General features: G+C 38.5%; 1 protein-coding gene across 5 annotated transcripts in view; it reads left to right on the top strand.

The window, feature by feature from the left end:
• RAMP3 (receptor activity modifying protein 3) overlaps positions 1-22,335 on the top strand; it is a 42,425-nt gene that overhangs the window by 8,776 nt on the left and 11,314 nt on the right. For 3 of the 5 annotated variants that reach the window (XR_012053962.1, XM_072924245.1, XM_002191528.6), the window contains 2 exons: positions 9,994-10,023; positions 13,039-13,171. Coding sequence is in view for 3 of the 5 variants with exons in the window: in XM_072924245.1 (XP_072780346.1) it covers positions 9,994-10,023; positions 13,039-13,171 (163 nt within the window). In the remaining 2 variants the exon portion in view is untranslated. Of the gene's footprint in view, positions 1-9,993; positions 10,024-13,038; positions 13,172-17,897; positions 18,057-22,335 lie in introns of all 5 variants that reach the window. The other 2 variants (XR_012053963.1, XM_032746889.3) reach the window with 2 other exon arrangements.

Consider the following 22,335-nt stretch of genomic DNA (forward strand, 5'->3'; position numbering starts at 1 on the left):
GGAGCCAGAGCTGCTATTCCTCTGCAGCCTGTGCCGAAGACCAGGGTGAGGCAGCTGTGCCCCTGCAGCCCATGGAGGACTACATGGTAGCAGAGATCCACCTCAGCCCCTGGAGGGCCCCATTCCTAAACTTGTAGATGCCCAAAGGAGGCTGTGACCTTGTGGGAAGTTTGCAGGCTCCTGGCAGGACCTGAGATCCAGTAGAAGGACCCACACTCAAGCAGTTCATGCAGAGCTGCAGCCTGTGGGGACAACTTCGTTGGAGAAGTTCATGGAGGTTTGTCTCCTGTGGAAGGGATTCAGCGCTGGAGTAGGGGAAGAGTGTGAGGAGTCATCCTGCTGAGGGAGGAGTGACAGAGAAAATGTGTTGTGAACTGGCTGCAGCTGCTATTCCTCACCCTCCTGCACTGCTCCAGGAGGAGGAGGTAGAGAAATCAGAAGTGAAATTAAGCTTGGGAAGAAGAGAGAGGTAGGGGGAAGGTATTTTAAGAATTGGTTTTATTTTTCATTACCCTACTCTGATTTTAATTGGCAATAAATTAAATCTATGTTACCATGTTGAGTCTCTTGCCCATGATGGTAGCTGTTAAGTGATTTTTCCCTGTCCTTGACACATGAGCTTTTAATAATATTTTGTCTCCTGTCCAGCTGAGGAGGGTTATAATAAAGTGGCTTGATAGGCACTGGTGGAATTATTTACTCAAGTAGATTGGCCTAAGTAATTTCCTATGCCAGAATTTGTTGCTTTGCAGTTTCCTATATACCTGTATGCACCTAGGAAAAATTATAATGTAGAGGGATCATGCTGTCATGCAAAGATCTGTTTTCAGTGTTTATTCTTTGGAGCAAGGGTGTTCTAAAAAGCCACTCATACCTACTATGAGCAGGTACATGTACAGCAGTGTAAGTAGACATGTGAAGCTCTGAAATTTTGTTAGTGTTTCATAGTTCTTTTGAGTTCTTCATGGAAGAATGTAATTTAAAAGATTCTATGATCATATAGGTGAGTATCTAGGGCTCTGGAGCTCTGGTAGTCAAGCTGGACTGCTGAAGAAAAACAGCCCACATTTGGATGGTCAGGACAACTTAATATTTCATAGTAGGCATTGAATTGAAAGAAAACATGACTTCACTGGAATCATGTTGATATAGTGCCTCAACATGGTAATATGTAAAAGCATTAGAAATCTGTGAGAGGAGTACATGCATCACCAAGAGAAAGTGGATGTGCAGGGTGGGAATTTTTGTCATCTGGTCAGAAAAGGAAAAAATAATTGCCCCAGACCTTCTGTGATGGTAGTACCTTGATTTAAATGTTCTGCCTATCAAGGGAAAAAGGAACCTTAAATGTCTTCAAGTATCCCATGGTTTTAAACACTTCCTCAGGAGGGAGTGTGCAGTGACCCTTGTCTGTGAAATCTTCGTGGGTCATTTCCGTTTCCCAAAGTAATTTAAAAAAAAAAAAGATTGCTTGCCTTCTCTTTCAGGCTACCTCACAGGAGCAAACTAAGGTATCTATTGGCCTTGAGGGATTGGTGTTTCACACACTTCACAGGTGGTTAGGTATGGAATAAAGTCTGTATTGTGCTGACTGTTTTTCCTTATTATAGGGAAACCTTGCCTCACATCACATTTTCTTTTGTGTTTTCTTGCCTTTTCAACTAATGATAGGCATCTGGGTTGCAATAATGAGCAGCCATTAGAGCAAATATGTGCATCCTGGTGATCAGGTGATACAGTGTCAAGCTCAGGTCCTGGATGCAGATGGCCAACTTCACAGGCTGTCACAGTTCTTATGTGGTCTGGTGTGTGTGTGTGTCTCAGCAGCAATTGCAAGCTATCTCATTGTTGAGGGTAGTGAATCAGAATTCTGCTGTCTCATTAGTTGACTTGCCTTTCCCATAAATTGCACAGCTGACACATTTCACAATTAGCTTTTGGACAGAGAGATCATGTTTTTCAGTGGCTTTGGTCACATTTTCTGAAAGGAGATAGTGGTGAAGTAGGTACTGGCACCAGACTGCTGCTGGCTCACTGTAGTTAAGACTGATCCTGGTTTCTGCTAGTGACCTCAGACAGACTTCTTACTAGTTCTGTCATTATTTCCATAGTTCATGTAAAATGGAGACCTCAGTAGCAGTACCTCACAAGGCTGTATAGTGAACCTGAAGAAGTAGAGATGTTTAGGGGGTGAAAAAAAGAGTTTTCTCTTCCATTTCCTAGAAGTGTATTTATCTGTAGTCATAAATCATGAAGAGCTGTGGTCTGATTGTTCTAGATGTCACACACTTATGTGGCAACTACTGTGTGCTGAGACTCGGAAGACAGGTCTTGCAGGCTGAAGTTAGATGAAAACAAGGAGCACAAAGCCTTTGGCAGGCCCATAGATACATGGTGAATAACAGTTTTTGCCTTACGTCCTAAGTAACACAAGCAAACGCTAATTTGGTGAATGCAGGTTTGTTAGGAAAGTTGTGCTTGCCTCTGCTGACCGTAGGCACCTCTTAATGTGTATAATCATCTGGAACTCTCATCCTTCCACCTTATATCATAGAATAACCTGAGCTAGAAGGGATTCACACAAGTCGTTGAAGTCCAACTCCTGGCCTTGCTTAGGATAGTCCCAAGAATCACACCATGTCCCTGAGAGTATTGTCCAAATGCTTCTTGAATTCTTTTAGGCTTGGTGCTGTGACCACTTCCTGGGGGAGCCTGTTGCAGTGCCTGTCCTCTAGGTAAAGAACCTTTTCCTAATAATCAACCTAAACCGTCTCTAACACAGCTTCAGCCATTCCCTCAGGTCCTGTTACTGGGTGCCACAGAGAAGAGATCAGTGCCAGGCCTTCCGCTTCCACTCATGAGGAAGTTGTGACTGCAATGAGGTCTCTCCTTCAGGCTGAACAAGCTAAGTGACCTAAGCAGCTCCTTGTATGGGTTTCCCCTTTGTTTAGTCTTCAGCAAAGCCTTTGACACCAACTCCTATAGCATGTTCCTGGAGAAGCTGGCAGCCCACAGCTTGGACAGGTGCACTCCTTGCTGGGTTAAGAACTGGCTGGGTTGCTGGGCTGAGAGTGATGTGGTGAAGGGTGTTGCAGCCAGTTGGTGTCTGGTTCTAGTGAGATGCCCCAGGGATCAGTGTTGGGCCCAGTTCAGTTGATGATCTGAGTGAGGGGATCAACTCTATGTTTAGTGAATTTGTGGATGACACCAAGTTGGATGCAAATGTCGATCTGCTGGAGGATAGAAAGGCTCTGCAGAGGGATTTGGACAGGCTGGATCAATAGGTCTCAGGTTCAGCAAGGCCAAGTGCCAGGCCTTTGGCCACACACTTTGGCCACAACAGTCTCATACAGCGCTGCAGGGTTGGGTCAGAGTGGTTGGAAGTCTGTCTGGAGGAAAAGGACCTGGGAATGCTGGTCAACAGCTGGACATGAGCCAGGATGGCTGAGAAGACCAATGGCATCCTGGCCTGTATCAGAAGTAGTGTGGCCAGCAGCAGTAGGGAATTGATTCTCCTCTTGTATTCCACACTGTCGAGGCTACCCTTGAGTGCTGTGTGCAGTTTTGGGCCTCTCACTTGAAGAAGGACATTAAAGTGCTAGAACGAGTCCAGGGAAGGGAAATGGATCTGATGAACGGTCTAGACGATAAGTCCTGTGAGGAGTGGCTGAAGGAGCTGGGGTGTTCATCCTGTAGAAAGGGAAGTCCAGGGGAGACCTTATCACTCTACAACTGCCTGAAAGGAGGGTGTAGCCAGACAGGGGTCAGTCTCTTCTCTTAGGCAATCAGTGACAGGACGAGAGGACACAGTCTTCAGCTGCGCTGAGGAGGTTTAAGTTAAAATTTCTGGATGTTAGGAAGAATTTCTTCACAGAAAGGGTGATTTGATACTGGAATGGGCTGCTCAAGGAGATGGTGGAATCACTGTCCCTGGAAGAGTTTAGGGAAAGACTGGATGTAGTACTTAGTGCTTTGGTCTAGTTGACAAGGTCATAGGTTGGACTCAGTAACCTCAGAGGTCTTTTCCAGTCTAAATTATTCTGTGATCTTTTTAGCCCTCCTTTGGATGCTTTCTAATAGCTTAATATATTTTTGTGTTGTAGTGCCCAAAGCTGCACACAGGACTTGACGTGAGGACACAGCAGCATAGAGTAAAGTGGGACAATCACTCCCCCTGGACTGGCTGGTGGTGCTGTGCTTGTTGCTAGATGTCATCTTTAAACTGTTTCTAATGCCACAGATTTCTTTCTAGTCTATAAACAAGTGTACTCCTCTTACCCTTCCTCAGTTTTACTTTCTGGAAGGTTGGATCTCAAGTGAAAGATTTGAATGCACAAATACATTTGTGTATTCCACTTTTGTAAAAGTGTGAAAGAGGTTTACTTCAAGCAATTGCTTCTGCTCTTGGAGTATTTAGTTTATTCACTGTCTGAAAGGCAATGGTTATAAAAAAAATTTACATTTTGTTGCAGCATTTTTGAGAGAAAGAGGACATGAGTTATGAGATTTGAGCTACTCCAGTCTAGGCCTCAGATTTGGGCCTTGAGGCCTTCAAGCCTCTGACGCAGTTAGAAATTCAGAGCTTGTGGCGCAGTTAGAAAATGTCTTAAGGGGACCACTAGATTGTTTGGGTGTGAATTAGTATAGGTTTTATAATGTAAGGTGTAGGCCGTTTTAAGGAAAAGGTAAACAATATTGGTTTGCCAATCAGAGTGTCTTTGTTTTTGTAAACTATGTGGAAGCTTATATAAACTACCACCTTATCTTGAATAAAGGGAGAACGCTTGATTAACCACATTGGTTTGAACCTGCGTTTGTCTTGTCCAGCTTTCCGTTTTTCTGAGATTCCCTGGCTTTAACATTTCAGTTACATACTGCTTCATCAAAAATGTAATGGGACAGAAAAGGCTTGAAGAAAACATTGTTACATTTCAGACTGAGCCATGCAATTTCCCACACAATACAGATTTTAGTGCACAGCTGAGATATCCCTTCACATGTTAGTTGTTGAACTGGTATGTTTAATTTAATTATTTATTTGATAAATTATTAATTGCTAATAAAGAAATATTTCATTAAAAATACTGGCTACATATTTTTTTAAATAGAACATACCAGTTTCAAAATAGTAGAAAACCCATCCAACACTTCTGGAAGTAGACAGGCTGTTCAGACATTGTGTCTCTTTCGCTGCCAGCGGTGATTTAAGAACTTCAAAAAACTATGTAAAGGACAATAATTTGTACTCTGAAAGATTCTTAATTGAAGCATGAGTTCAGAACAATGGTCACATTGCCTTGCAGTCACAGGAAACTTGGGGAACTCTGTACCAGCATGGGTTGGAACAGTTGATACCCTCTGATGCATTCCCTGTTCATTTCTAGTGATGAGATGAAGAGGCTTAATTTGCTTCTTTTCATGATTTTCTTGCTCTGCAGGAAGAAGACTCTCATGTCCAAAATAGTTAACAGTCCGAAATTACCTTCACAATTTAAAAACAATAATGTAGTGCCTCAAACTGTGATAAAGTAAACACTGAGCTGCCCTTTTAGTTTTGGATATTATATTTCTCTGGCTATAGATGCACCCTCTGTACCATTTATACAAGGGGATAAAAAGAGCATTAAAAGGGATTCAGCATCAAAGCCGGAGATAATGCAAAGCTGAGTTCCATGTTATGCTAGCTCTCAAGAAAACTTCTTGAATACGGAGACAGATCAGTACGCTCTGCCAACAGATTTATCTTGCTCCTGCCACTCCATACACTAAAACACATTTTTTATGGGTCAATTTTGAATGCAAGTGTAACACTTCTTTCAACTACTATATTTATTGCAAGCTTCTGTTTATTCCTGGCATCCTTCCTTTGTGTTGAGTTCCTGTCATTGCCTGTCTCCGTGAACTTTAGTTGCCTCATTTCCTTGGTTGCTTTCACACTATGTGATGTTGTTCTTGCGTCCTGTTCCTGCCCCCCTCTCCCCATCCCAATTCCTCTTATGAAGAAGTGTCAAAAGGACAGTTGGTAGCTAAGAACAAAAGATGATCTTCTGAGCCATGTATATTGTGCAGAGAGTTATTTAAAGAGTGACAGGTGGTTTAGTTTTTATACCAATAGTATTATTTTTCCTTTCCTTCCACTTACAGTGGCCTCTGGGCTTTCCCACCAAGTTGTAGGATTTTTTAGCCTTTTCAGAGTGTGTCATGGTTTGGCCATGTACATTTGACTTGACCCAAAGAGAGGAGTTTTAGAAAAGGCTTTGGAAAGCAACCATGTGATGCTTGTGTTAGCTCATCTTGTCCTTCTGTATTCAGAGAGACCCTAGTGAAATGAATCGCTTAAAATTATGACTGTCCAGTAAACAGATAATAAAGAAAACCTATGCCAATTGTAACCAATGTTTTTTTATGTAGTAGGATGCATTGTGTGAGAGCAAAGGAGAAGTAATTTCTACAGGAGGGTAATTTCTTTTGCATTAGATACCCTGAAGTGTCTGCATTCTTGCTAGAGCACCTGTAATGATATGACTTGGAATTAGCATAAAAGATTGTTGAATTTAACATGATCTTCAGTCATACCTGTGCAACAGGTAGCTTTGTTCAACATTAAAATGGCTGGAGAAGCACTAGACTGCTGTAAGATTGGCTTATTCAGTATTTCAAATCAGGTTTGTAAGAAAATGTGGGTATTGAGATTTTATAAGTATGACAAATAGGGATTTTTATCAGTATGACAAATTATACATGTATATATTATATTATTAATAGAATATTGATCTCTCACTTATGTTTCCAACAAATCATATGTACAGGATTGCACAGCAGCAGTTCCCATTTCAAACTCTGGTTTTACTTGCTTTTATGAACTGTATGTCAGGGCAGTTCTTGTACAGTAATGTGTTGATATCAGTGAAACTTCAAGTTCTGCAGGGAGGCAGCTGTTTGGTTAGTACATAACTTCCAATGGAGATCTCTCCTGATGTAGACAAATATTAGATGATGGTAATTGGCAGGATTGTCTTCAAAAAGAGATACAGAGCTAGGCTCTTCACATGAGGTTTAACTTGAGGTCCTTATATGTTCTTTTTGCTTATGAAAATTATGATTGATAAAAATGAGGTTTTAAATAAACATCACAATTTTTAAAGAATATGCACAGTATTGCACCATTGTAATTGCTGGTTAAAAGGTGCATACAACAGTTTTATCTATTAAAATAAGAAAATTTTAATACTTCATGGATATTTACTCAAGATTTTCAGAATTGTTCTTAAAACATTTGGAGAAAGGGGGAGTAGAGAGAACACATAGCAATTCATATGCTGCTTCAGATTTATTGAAGTAGTTGCAAGACAGACATTCAGTGCTTCTTTTAAGCCTCTGGGAAAACTATCAGTGAAAAATAACAGTATAGAAGAAAAATAAACATTGAGAAATATTTTTTCCATTTCACATAAAAAGCTTACATATTTGACAAAATTACAGGATAGTTACCCTGTCATGTATCCCAGTTGTGCATTTATGTATGGCCCTGAATCTCATTTTCAACTTCTTTTTCAGTGTCAGAATGACAAAAACCGAAAAAAATCTCACCTAGACCTTCACTAGATCCTCCTATTATCTGCTCTCTACTCTCCTTTTACAAAAAGGAGAGGTAAAAGGAGAGTAGAGAGTAGATAATAAGAGGTTCTAGTGAAGGTTTAGGATGAGATTTTTCATGTGCAAGATCTTGAAGAAGGTTGGGATTAAAAAAATTGGGTTTTTTTCCTCAGTTTTCTTATTTTCCATTACTCTCTCCTACTTTGTTTATGTTCTCTTGTTCTTTCCAAAAGCCTTTCAAACCTACTTTTCCTCATCCTTCATTTGATGATACTTTGCTTCACCTCTTGCTCTGGTTCTAACCTGGTTGTTCCCTTCCCCTCTGATTCAGCTGATGCTAGCGATGATCATACATGTTGCTGCCATGTGTGGAGAAAAAAAAAGTAAGCAGCTAGTACAGTTAAACGGAACCTCCTTTTATCTCGCTAAATGTTAGTTCAGGTGGGAGTGTGTGCCAGCTGTTTTGAGGTCTTGGTAACACCTTTCAACACTGGCCCATTTTGCTTCTATGAATCTTCTAATGAGAGGTGTCATAGCATCAGCCTTTCAAAAAAAGCTTGCCCCATCTTAAAAGAGCGACTGGAAAGTTTTTGTGTAAACTATCATGGCCAGCATGCTGCAGTCTCCTGATTAAATCTTTATTGAGTATCTCAGAGCAAAGAAAATAGAGGTATGGTGCATGGTATGGTAATCTGAATGGCTCTTTTACCCTTCTCTGAAGGTATCTGGAATATTTTGGCTGAGAATAGGTGAAAACCATCCTGTGTTACTTTGTTATGAGCAGATCAAAAAATGCAAAAAGCACATTTTCTTGTGGGCAGGAGGATTTGTGAGCACTAACCTGTAAGCCTTTATATAGTATTTGGTTTGTCACAGCTTTCCTCACTGGCACTTGGGGCAGTCTGGTTCTTTCTAGTTGTAAACCCTCTCTTTTTTTGTATTGCTGTGGTCTTGTGAGGATTATTCCAGCCATAACTATAAAAGATCTAGAGCACAGTGGTATGAATTGATAGAATAAGAATTGGGGGTGCATTCTGTGATCTGCCAGGGAGTACCTAGCATGTGCGCACCCTACACCGTTTACCCTGAATGGGTGGGTTTGGGTTCATTGCAAAGCATGTGCTTTTAATGTGATCTTCAGTCTTCTGCAGTCAATAAGCACATTTTAAAATAAGGATTCAAGAAAAACTTACACAGGGAATCAAGTCTATTTATTAGTCCATCTGCTAATAGCCTGGAAAGAAAAATGTTCTATTTGTGAAAGAGATACAGCCATCGAAGTGTATTATGGAGTTTCATCTCTGAGTGTTTGGATGCGTGACAATTTTCCAGTATGTGGATTCCTGCTCTTCACAGTACATTCTGGCTCATTAGTATCTAAGACAGAGATTAATGCTTTTCTGGAAGAAAAATATGTTCCTTAGAAGAATCTAAATTCTTCTCACATGCATGTACACAATAATTTTCAGTTAACTCAGTTGACAGCTTGGCACATCCCAGTGACTATGGTCTAGATTAATGACTGGTACTGATACTCTGCTATGTATATCTTGATTCATTTTACTGGGGTGAAACAGGGAGGCACCCATTTGTGCGAAATCCTTACTTTTATTTCTGATGTGAGGTTAACACTATAAAGATTTGTCAGCAATTTTATTTTTCAGTGGGACATCAAAAATAATTGAAGTAATGTCCCTCTTAGCTATTACAAAATTGTGGGTGTGGCTGGAGCTGTGCAAACACGGTGGGCTTCTGTTAATTTAATCCATTTGGATATACTGCAAATCACTAATCAGAAGGCATCTGTTGGTATAGGCTGTTTCCATTTGGTTGCTCTTCCAATATACCTGTTTAAGTGTAACTTCTGCATAAGAAGCTTGTAGGTTTTTATTGTAATGTTTTTCAAAATGTGTGACTTCACTGTGCAAAAGCTGGAGACTTAAACACAGCAACATGCTTTTAAGGAGAAGAGTACACACTTATGGCTGTGTTTGAAAAAAAAGGATTTTTTTTCTCTACATGTTAGAATGTACAGTACACCTATGTTTTGTGTGTGTGTTATCTTCTTGAACTTTTTAAGAAGCTTGAAGTAAAAATTGCCCTGTCCCTAATCCTTAACACTAGAAACTAGAGGAAGGAGTGGTATGTAGAGACCCATAACAAGTCTGACTCAGCCATTTAAAGGATAGATAAAAAGGAATTTAAAATCATAATGTTCTCTAAATGCTCATTATTTATTTCAGACACACTCTTTAAAAAACAAACAAATGTTTGAATAAGCATTTTGAATATTCTGTTGAAATGTATTTATGCTCTTCTTGACTTCTAATTGCATTAATCCTTTTATATAAGAGTGTGGAGGTATCTAACTAATCTCTTTTTTTTCCCCCTTCCTAGTTAATGGTCTAATGACGCTTGGATTCGCAGGTGAGTCTTCCCTCAAAAATTCAGGCTTCTGTTTCTGTTTTGCTAATGGTTGACATTTGAGAAACACTTCCATCCTATCACATATCAAATACTCAACTGTCATGCATTTTTACAACTGGTCTTATCCATTGACTGTATGCAAAGAGGGTGTTGTAGTGTTTTGTAAAGGTCGTTCTCAACAGTGATGGTGAAATTGCAGAATTATTTATGATTTTGAACTCTTTTGGTCAGGAATTTAGACAGAAACTCTTGTGTCATCAGATTGGGCTCAAATTACTCTGATGGAGTTTTTTTTCCTATGACCCTGCAAAATATTGAAGTTTTAAATACAGACAAGCAAAAATACCAATGGCATGGAAAATCCATTTAGACATCCTGCTGGGAAGGGGCTGGAGTAAATTGTCAGCACACATGACATAGTGGAAGAAAAAATTGTACTCTGTTGGACTTGGTTATAAATCATATGATAGCTTGTTGTTTAGAATACTCTGCCAGAAAAAGCATCTTTGTGTAACTTTTGTCAAAGCATCAGTGCAGGATTTAAGTTGTGAGCTATGCAATTTTCATATGTGGTTTTGAATTCAGCACAGCTTTAGCATTCATCTGCAGGTTTGTCTGTGGAAAGTGTAAGTGGCAACTGCTGCAGCTGCCTGATGAATTGATAGGAACACTTAAGTAGGCAGGATCCATGTTATCATGTTAACTTCTCATGGATAAAATAAGGCTGCCCTTCTGTGGTAATTTTTGCCATGGCTATCACTGGTGAGTAAGTGTAGTACTGACTTTTTGCCGGCATGGATGAAGGCTTCATGACAGCTTTAAGAGCACTGACAGTCAGGTATGATGAAGGAGCAAGGATTAGGTCCCAGTGATGAGCCATACACCTGGAGAGGTTTGTGGTCTGTAGGAAGTTGTAGACTTATAGTTTCAGTGCAGCACAGGCTTGCTGTTGTGGGCCTGCTGCTCTTGGCAAGTATGTGAAAGCAAGGTGTTTATTTTGCCAGATGAGATGGTTGTCATTTATCATACAGCGTCATGGAGAGAGTGACCACCAGCTAAGGAGTCAGCTGTGATAGCTGGAATTAAATTGCAAGGACTCCTGCCCAGGCTCCAAAGGAGCCAGCTCCTTCCTGGATGAAATGATGTTCACTCAAGCCTGTTTTACAATCACATGCCTCATTTCAAATGGTGATACTCAAGCTTCTCAGTATCTAATGGCTGAGTTACGATGTGAAGCCTGAGACCAATCATCTGGCCTTAAGAGTTTGAGGTTTTCTTTATTAGATAGTAAGGAATGGACCATGAGGACTTCTCTTCTTACCAAGCAAAGTCCTGCATGATTTTGACCTCAGTTGGCCTCAGGCAATGTGTTTGGCTGTTACCACACAAAATTAGAACCACTAGTCTTTTCAGCAGTTACAGGATTCTACTTTCAAAGTAACTAATAGATGCAAAAGAGATACATCCTCTCCCTGGTCTAAATATGTTCTCAGTGAAATTTTTTAGGAATAAGTAGTCTATTCTCCTTGGCTGTATTCTTAAAAAAAAGCTGTTCCTCCAGAATTCTCAGGGGGATTCCCTTATATACCAGTTTGTTAGGGTTGCAGTTTTGTTCAGGTAAATACATTTCTTGGATTTGAGTTGCTGTGTACAGAAAAAATTACTTTTTTTAAAATTATTAATTTAATGTAGGCATTTGTATTAAAGATGTTTATATATGTATATTTACAAGTAATTTTCAATGTTAATGAACTTTTTATACAGAATAATGATCAAATTAGTGGCATCTATAGAGTGGTCAAATTACTGGCATCTGTTGATGACTTGATTAAAACAAAATGTTTCAGGCTTACCAAAATCAAAGACATTAGTCTGAAGAGAACTTTTTCAGAATTTCAGTTTTAGAAGAAATATTAAAATATTATCTTTGTACTCCAATGCAGGCATGTGCTGAATGTGAAAAACATTTGACTGACTAAATCTACTGGAGTTGCCATTATAGGCTGAAAAAGTTTCAGGCTTGCTCAAGTCGAGGTTAACTCTTTCTTTGAAAGTAGCTATATGCTGTAATGTCAGCATTTGATAATTTCAGATAATTCTTAGAATTATAGAATTCTTAATGTTGGAAAAGACCTCTATGATCATTGAGTCCATTTGTTACTCCAACACTGCCAAGTCCACTACTAAAATTTGTTCCTAAGTTCCACATCTACACATCTTTTGAATACCTCTGCAGATGGTGGCTCAACCACCTCCCTGGATAACCTATTCCACCCCTTTTGGTGAAGAAGTTTTCCCTAATAGCCAATCTAAACTTCCACTGGCACTTTGAGCTGTTCTGATGCTTGTTACTTGGGGGAAGAGACCAAACCCTGCCTGGCTACAGCCTCCTTTCAGGAAGTTGTAGAGAGCAATAAGGTCTCCCCCGAGCCTCCTTTTCTCCACGCTTAACAATCCCAATGTCCTTCAGCTACTCCTCACAGGACTTGATCTCTAGACAATTTCTTTAGTGGCTATACTAAAGAAAAAGCTGTGATTGTGGAAATTCACACTCTTTAGCTGGTGAGACATACAGATATTTCCAACATTAAATAATTTCACAGTAATATAGTTAGTTGAATGCCATGCATGTGTGTAAGCTTGAAAAGTGCTTTCTACACTGAAATGTGAAACTGGGAGATCCAGTTAGCTTTTAACTAAAAATGCAAATATAAGGTAATGAGTTACTATGAGCTGTAGCTAAGTAAGATTAGAAAAGTGATTAGATAGGTTCCTTTATGCTAGGTTTAAAAGGCTGTACTATATATTGTAGCCTTCAGTTTTTTATACCAAGTTATGTTTTTAACATATTTATGTAAATATGTATTATGTTTATTTTCTAAAATTGCTTAGAAAATTAAACCCTAAGCTTATGAGAATGTAAGTCGCAGGTTGGACTGTGTGAACAAATTTGAGTGATGTGTTTATGCTTCTATTTCAGTATTTCTGATTAAAGGTGCATCTTATGTTTCCTAGGTGTACGTCAACAGACTGAGCTCTGCAATGAATCTCTCATGTTAGAAAAGTTGCCTGCCTGTGGAAAATACTTTGAAGAGATGATGAAGAAAGTGGACTCAAAAAAGTGGTGCAACCTTACAGAATTTATCATGTAAGAGTTAGTTTCAGTTTTTAATAGTTCTCCCCTAATGCATATAAAATATTTCTGTTCCAGAAAATAGAAAAACTTCTGTATTTTGTTGTCACTTGCAGAGGGCTAATCTATAGCTCTTAAGCCCTGCAGTAAGGCCATGTGCACACAGAGATGCCTGGCTCATGACTCAAACAGTGTACAAAATAGTTCACTTTAATGAAAACTAACCAATGGGCTATTTAATACTGGCTGCTATTGCGTTACCTCAGGCAGTTGTGTTTACATTTAATCTATATTTCTGTGCCTTTTAAACAAATATTCTGTAACTAATTTCTTTTCTGTGATACCACTAAAGCAATAATACTTTTAGAATCATGCTGTTCTTTCTCAAGAGCAATGCAGTTCCTTCCTCTGATTTCCTTTCTTTCAGTAAGATAACACTGTGTCAGTAATTCACCTCATGTGAAATTGCCCTATCCAAATTTAAAGTGATTTGTCCTATTGAACTTGCTGCCATATGCTTCTTTGCCTGCCAGCTAGCATGGAGAGAGCGACCACCACCCATTCTGTTTGGATGTCTAAAATACTGCAAGACTGACAAGTAGTGAGGGTGACATTATTATTCTCTAATCTCTTTTCCTGTTCAATAGTTATGGGAGGTATTTAAACATCTCTCTATAAAGCTGCACACTTCAAATTCTGATCTGGAATCACAGGGTTTGTGAAATTGGTGACATTTTTGGCTTTGTGGAATTGGTGACATTTTTGGCTTTGTGGAGTATCTGCTTTTTAAGACTATGTCTGCTCATGCATAATGCCTAGTTTTCCAAAGTCCTGAGTACCCTCTACACCAACTGAAATTAGAAGAAACTGCAGGTGTTCAGCACTTCAGAAAACAAGACTCAAGTGAGCAAGAGCTTGTATGGTATGAGCCAGCCTGAAGCAGAACATCTTCCTGCATTTGAAACTGTGCTGGTGCTGTTTCTGGAGTCTGCTGTGGAGTCAGAGTAGCCCCAAGCCAGCTGTCACTGCACTTGTTTACAGTGTTATTGAACCCCAGATACGTTCTGGTAGGATCATTGGTCTTGTGGCCTGTATAGCATTGTGTCATGGGATGCAGACTTTCACTAGCTGATCACCAATAGACTGGACAGATAATGAAATGTTGGACTGCAGTGCTGTGTTGCATCAGTTCCCTATGAGTCCCTTAGCACCACCACCTGTGTTGAAATGCCCCACTTGTAATAATGTTTCATAATCTGACATCATATTATCAATTTAGATGCTATTCCTTCTTAGCACATTTATTCACACACCTTGATGACTTTAAAATCTTGCAGTCTATTAAAAGGTAGATTCTGAAATCTTATGGCATTGAAATGAAGATGCAGTCATGCAGCTCTCTCCAGTGGTGAGAAGAGTCAGAGAAGGTTAGCTCTTCTAAGCCAGCTTGCAAAAATTGCAGTCAAAACTGACATAGAAGTGTGTGTATACAATTAAAAAAAAAAAGAAAATCCTTCAGTGCTGGTACTGCTAAATTTATTTAATAAATATCTGTACGTTATGCAGCAATAAATTTAATTTTATAACTCATCTAGTACAAGATGTTTTATTTATTTTGAAGGAAGCACTGTAATTTTGCTCCATTTTATCTTCATTACAATTGTTTTAGAATCACAAGATTTCTTTTCTGATATCATATTTGAATCAATAAGTGACCTCAACTAAATGGGATTACTTACAGCAGTGAAAAGTACCTATAGGAGCCAAAATATTAGACTGTACCTTTACTAATGAAGGTGAAAAAAACAGGCAGCTTTTTGAGAGATTTCTGCTAAAATTTATTCAAGAACTTACATATTATGTGCAAGAATTTTTCAAGGTTTGGAGGTGACTGAAGTCTCTGAATTTTCCTGACTTTTAATTAGAGTTAAGAATCCACCTTGATTTTATCCTTTCCAGTTGTGCTCACTGTTTGGTGTCATTTTCATTCCCTGTACAAGAAAACTTTTCTGAAGAAGATGGTCAGTCTGAGGCTTTGTTCATTTTTCCTCAAAAGCAGTACCAGAAGAATTCAAGGCTCTTACAGAAGAAAAATCTTTTACATTTTTAACATAATATACATTTTCTAAAAAACCTTTTCTTTAATATTTCAAGTTCTATTTTAGAAGAGAGTAGCAGGAAGAATTTGTTTTGAAATTTATCTCTTGAATCAAGCATTAATCAAGCATTAGAAGTTTGATTACAAACTTACCATAAGGGTTTATTGCACTGAGGAAGCAGCAAATGTGCAGCTACCTTTAAGATTTTTATTTTTTTGAAAATAGGCATTGCTATTTGATGTCATGCATTCTATAAGAAGCATATAGAATCACAGAATGGTTGGAAGTGGCTGTAAAGATCCTCTAGTTCCAACCCCTCTGCTGTGAGCAGGGACACATAGAGGTTAATTTATTCCAGCTCATTGGAGGAGCCCTGAGAGATGGGGCAGAAACACTTCTTTCTTTGGAGTAATCTGAAAAATTAATGAAAAACTGGTGTATCTATCCATGGGCACTTAAAATTCAGATATTTAAACCTGGTAGTATTAGTTTGTGCTGATTTTATATCTAGCCTCCAGCAGTAACAATTAATCAGTTTGGATTAGATGGTGGCTTAAAACTCTGAGTTTTGTATAAAAAAAACCTATTTCTTCATGCAGCAATTTCTATATGGCACTTTTCACTTAGAAATAAATCTTTGTAACTTATACTGAAATGTAACAGTTAATGGAAATCTGCTAATTTTCTTTTCCTTGTTTCGTGAAGGAGTTTTAGCTCTTCATTGCAAATGGTGGTCCTCTGGTTATGGGATTGTAAATAGCAATTATCTGTAGTGCTTCACCATTTGGCCAAACTTTTGTGAGACAATTTGCAGTGACTCCAATTTGCTATAACCTAATTAGCCTGTAAGATTTTCTGACATCTCTGGCATTCTTAACAAACTTGTGCTCTTTAAAAAGCAGCCTTTTCACTGATTTTTGGACAGACAAGGCTTCTGTGTGTGGCAGCTGGTACTGCAAACCAATATGAGGGTTTTAGCCTCCACAGCTGATATTGATCTTGCTGGAAATTTAAGGTGATCACATATAGACAGTAAATTCTCAGGTAAAGTTTTACAGAAGCACTATTACATTAAAGTTTCCCTATTAATTTTTGCATATTTCTGTGAAGATTGGCAGTTAGTTAGGATACAAGTACTCTAGGTCAAATTGTCCAAAGGTATTTGAAAGCTGAAATAGTGGGATTTTAACATATTTTAAGTAATTTAGACGTGGTAGGTTTCAGTGGTTCTAGCTTGGACATCAGAATATGAAGGCTAACCTCTAACAGCTTGCAAGAAAGATAAAACCTTCAATACACAGCCAGAGGTGTTCATTGACAGAAGAGAAGGAGTTTGCCTAGTGCAGTTTTTTTGAGGCCTTTAGATTATTAAGAGAGAGCATAAGATGCAGAAGACGAAAATACAGTGAGGCTGTTTAAAAGACTCAAAGTTATGGTACATGGCCAGTGAATAAATAAGCAGAGACTAAAGTGTGGGTGAAAGCAATATGGGGAATTAACAAAGGCAAATATACTTTTCATTTACCAGAAGACTGGAAATTACAGGAAGGTTTTTATTTTTCATGTGTAGTATTTCTGTTATGTCTACTTATAGTAATATGTATGTTATCAGTGCTGCATTACATATAATAACTATGTATTATATGTCTTTATTATCTTCTTAATATTTAGCAACTACAGCTGAATATGTAAAATCAAGTACTGTCTACACACCAAAATTCATTATTAACAGTTGGACTTTTTTTTGTGTGGTGTGATAAATCCTGGTGTGGGACTACAGTTGAGAGGCCAGGTATGACTAATTCCTGAAGCAAGTGGCCAGATAAAGATGGAAGTGCCCAGAGCTGTCTTACACGAACCTGAAAAAATGTTCCTTATTGTTACTGCTTAGATTACTTTCTATTCTTAACTCATAAGGCAGTTTTTCTAATACTTTTAACTGGATCCTGGAAACAATTTAGCTAGAACAAACAAGCTCTAAACAAATCGTCTTCTGTCTCCTAGGCCTAGCCCCTGTGGAAATATGGGACCAAAATGTACTAAAGGTGATTTTCAGTTAAGCTTTTGGCCTGCTCCCAAGTACCTGCTCCTAAGTTTCCTCTCTTCTACATCACCATTTTCCAAATATTTCTGAGTGTAGTTACCCTCATTTCAGTAATTCTGAGGCCAGAGAGATGACTGTGGCCATGTCTGCACTGTTGGATGATACAGGCTGTGCAATCTGCCCAGTAGTCAACTATTCTAGACACTGCAAGAGTGAGTATATTATGGAAAGACATCAACTCTTCATTTGAAATATTAGTATTGATCCATTGCATCTATAAACAGATTGTGTCATCTGTTACAGGTGAGGCATTTTCTTATCGCAGGCCAATACTATTGTTGCAGTACTCATCTCACAAGTGGCTAGGGTTGCATACTTGCTACTTTAGGAGCTCCCAGTCAGTCATTCTGTGTTTACCAGTCAAGGAATAGCTGTGGGTTTAGAGTCCAAGGGTGAAATAGCAATTTGTGTTTTGGAAGAGGGTTCTAGCAAAGTAGTGTATGTAACACAGGTCAGATCTGGATGTTATGTTTGAGAAAATGGATTGTAACAAACTTCTTCTTCCAATCTCTACGTTTCTTTTTACCTGTTTTCACAGCTCTAGGAGTCCCTAATTTTCTGTGAGGCAGTGGCTCTGTGACAGCACCTGGAAGATACTGAAAGTCTCATTTTTCTGATGTTTTAAATTTCAGTTCATAGCAAAATACAAGAGGGCAAATTTTTCTTTAACTGTATGTCTGAAGCAGATTCATTGCAGGTATGTCTGTACCTGATTAAATTCTCTGCTTTACTGTGTGCATGGTCCAAGGTCTGTGCCCACTGTAAATAACTATTCTTTTTTTCTGTACAGCCTTTGTGTACTTTTCCCACAACACTTTACATGAAATGTTAATGCTATAAACAGTTTCAGTCCCATTGAAGATGATGAGGGAGTCCACCCATGTTCTGTACAGATGCTGAGGATTTAAAAAAAGAATTAAGAAAAAAAATCTGTATGACTAAATTTGATGTAATTTGGAAAAGTAATTTTGTTGCGCAATTTTTAAGTCAGTGGGAGTTTTGCCCGTTACAATTTGGCTCAACTAAGCTAACTGCAAAATTGCCTAGTTTTCAAAGAAACTTAGTAAAATGTTACATAAAAGAAAGCCAGATCACATTAAGATCAATGGGAAGGCAAAGTCTGTAAGAAATGTGTGTAGCCCAAAATGAAATTATATGCCCACGCTTCCTAAAACTGGGAGCTAAGAGCCTCTGCTGGATGAGTGTGTATGTAAGAACCCTCCAAACTGAGTAGTTGTCTTGGTTGGTCATCTTAAGTTTTTTTATCTTCCCCACTGGCTGCTGCACAAAGCCTAATCTAGACACGAATCAGTGATTGCATCCAGCTGCTAATGACGAAACTTCTACAGAAGAGGGATGTACTGTGAAAACCATAGAATTGCTGAGTGCTTTGGGTTGGAATGGATCATTTGTTTCCAAGCTGTGGACAGGGACATCCTCTGCTAGACCAGATTGCTCAAAGCCTCATCCAGCCTGTCCCTGAACACTTCCAGAGATGGGGCATCCACAGGTTTTCTGTTTTAGACAATAAAGAATTTATTTCTAATATCTAAACCAAACCTATTCTCTCTCAGTTTAAAGTCATTCCCCCTTGTTCTGTCACTACTGTCGCTCTCAAGTCTCTTTAGTCCTCTTAGGTACTGGAAGGTGCTGTAAGGTCTTCAGAGATCCTCTTCTACAGGCTTAACAACTGTGAATATCTCAGCTTGTCTTCAGAGAAGAGGTGCTCCTTTTAATTTTTCTTTTTTAAAAATGGGGGTTGTTTCCTCTTTTCCAATAAGAACTTCACCGAACTGCTGTGACTTCTCAAATGTGAAGGATAGTGACTTAGCTACTTTCTCTGCCAGTTCTTTCAGAACCTTCAAATGCCTCTCATCAGGTCCTGTGGACCTTCAGGTTCCTTTCATATTTTTTAACCTGATATTCTCCTACTGTGGGTAGTTCTTTATTCTCCAAATTCCTGCCTTGCCTTCTGCAACTTACTGGAGCATTTCCAGTGAACACCAAGGCAAAAGGGTCATTGGAGTACTTAATCCTTCTCATTTCCTGGGTAACTACTTCTTCCGTTTCCTTCCAGATAGGGTTGACATATTCCTTAGTTTCAAATCTCAGTACAAATCCCTAGTGAAAATCTCAGACAAACCACTGTGTTTGTTTTGCAGCTGAAGTGAACCAGTGATTCATGTGAGCTAATATGTTCCCACGGTAATGGTCTCACAATCAGAAAGCTGACACCTTTGGTTCATTCTTTTAAATATTATCAGAAAAGTCTTGATTCTGGATTTTTGCATGTGATTTTCTCTCATGAAAGGCAACCTGGGGCTGCTGGAAACTGGATGTTTGAGTGACCAGCACATATCATTTTAGATCCAGAACAGTATTGATTAAAGGGAGTCCCACCCTTCCTCATTTGTGTCATGTTAGGAAGGGGCTGTCTATATTTGTGTTGGGATTCATATCCTTGTAGACATACAAGTACATTAGTTATGGTTTACCTTGGGCAAAGTCATGATGAAAATGCTGCAAATCACAAATGTGCTTGCACTATAAAAGGTCATGTTATTTATTGCCTGATCTCTGAGTAATTTTCTGCAATTTTGTTGCCTAAAGTTCTCTATGTGTCTGAAGAGTAATGTCTTTTTTTCCCCTGAAGATCTAACTGAGAAGGGGGACCAAAATCCCTTATTTAGCCAGCTGTAAGTCCTCCCAGTTTTTTTAGTCCAGATTTTATAGAAGAAAATATTTGTCATCTCAGTCTCTCTGTGATGGAAGGTTGAGTAAACTTGCACTTTGTGTGGCCTCATGTCAGTGTAGCTGATTTATCAGTTAGAGTTTGGTTGGGTATAGGAAAAGGACTGGTGTATATGCCAGCATTTGGTCTTCTTTGGTAAGATTGTCTTCCTTTGAGCTTCTCATGCAAATGCTGTTGCTGCTTTTTTTTAAGCTCTCAGTGAAATGAAGATGATGCTGATATTTAAAATTTTTTTACCTGTGTATTTCTTTCACTTCTTTACCTATCAAAACTTACAGTAGTTTTGTACTAAAAAAGGCCATCTAAAAACTCATGGCAGCAATGGCAAAACCAGGCTGGTAAATATTATCCTAGGAACATACTATTTTTCTTCAGTGACTCATGCCTTTCTTTTCAAAACAAAAGCAAAGCAGCTAATAAATCAGTTAGGTGTGAGGAAGTAAAACAATGGACAAGAATGTCGTATTTGAGCACTTGTGTTGCTGTCATGCTGGTAGCGGACAATAGCAATTTCCCATTGCAGAAATAATAATGCTTGCCTTCTGTTATTTAAAACATTGGGAATGAAAGAAGCCTAAAGTTGATAAAATCTCATGGAGTAGCCAGGTACAGGGCTGTGCTCAGAATGTGTACAATCATGTGCTGTTTTGGGATCAGCCATCCTAGTTGCTGTGAAGTTGATACAAAGGCACAGTGGGTCCCTTAATGGGGCTATAGAAGAATATCTTCCATAGGATCTTGATTTCAGATCATACTTTCATATGAAATGTATTGGCTTTATTTTGTATTGTGAAGATAAGACTATGTCCTGATGAATAGAAATAAAGTGGTTAGTTTGATTTCCAACATCAGGGTTTGGCATGAGGCAGGAATACTTCATTCCCTTATATATTATACCCTTCTTTTCTCCTGATAGATGCAGAGGCTGAAATATGGTTCTTTAGTGCATTACAGTTTTCACCTTTTCTATAAAGGACAGACGCAGACATTTTATATAATACATGGCTGTGAAAATAAAGTCTATATTTAGAATTCCAGGTAAGGTGTTGGAAAGGCTTTGGATACTCATTCTAATACCTTTTCTCTTTAGTGGAGAGTTACAGCAATGCTTTTCTAAAACGGTGTTTTCGGTGGCCATCTTACATGATGCAGAAGGGTGGTGAAAAACATTAATGGATGTTGAATTTTTAGTGAATTACTCTGACTTCTGAATTTTAATGCTATATTAAGAACACTGGCATTTCTAAATTCTGTGGTGACCGGCAGACCACTCTGCTTATAAATGCCAAGCCATCAGTTTGTTTTGCAGCGTATCATAGACAGAGCTATGCTACAAACTAGCAAAGCCTTATCAGTTTTTTGTCTGATGAGATTTCTTGGGTTTTCATTTTAGACACTGAAAAATCTTGCTTTTTGCAAACAAAACTTTGTTTTGAAGAGCTCACTTGAAACCAGTGAATGGGTTTATAGTAGAGGATAAGGAGAAATTAGCCAATATTTTGGGGGGCTGCTGAATTAAATACACTAACTACCAACAACTCAGATTTGGTGAACTAAAACTATGTATTTGTTATTTATACCACAATACATGTTTTAATCACAGTCTACAAAAGCCATCATTCAAGATACCAGTGCAGTTGAATGGGGAGAAGAGAAAATAACTGGATTTTGTTATTCATAAGGGATAACTGTTTCTTTCTTTGTTAAACCATGGGAGACATTGGGTCTTCCATTGAAAAACACATATCATGCCAGAATAATATGCTTTCCCAGCTCATTATCCATATTTTCAAGGTTTTTAAGAGCTCAAATCTTTATGTTCTTCAATTTATCAATAATTTTGCAAATCTTTGTGGAAGTTCTGGTAGTATGAAAAAGAGAAGGATCTTCTAAGCCTGCTGCTAAGTAGGAAGCATTATTAAGAACTGAAAACTTTTCAGTTTTTAATGTCAAATTTCAGTTTTTCAGGTGCTTTTTCCTGCAAGTTTTAACACCTGTTACATTTATTTGTCCTGATTAGTTTTTTTTTTCCAAAAAGGGAGTGAAATTTGGCATTTTCCAAGAGGTCAGTGATATAAATACCAGTATTTTCTTGAAGTTCTGAAAGAGTTTTCAACACTGGTGAAGTTGATGTCACCTGAAGACCCCAGTAACAATATTTTAGCAAGGGTGCTGTGGGTCAAATTGATGTGTACTTCAGCAGATGCTTTGGACTAATGGTGGT

This window comes from Taeniopygia guttata, chromosome 2, assembly GCF_048771995.1.
Source record: "Taeniopygia guttata chromosome 2, bTaeGut7.mat, whole genome shotgun sequence".
NCBI lineage: Eukaryota > Metazoa > Chordata > Aves > Passeriformes > Estrildidae > Taeniopygia > Taeniopygia guttata.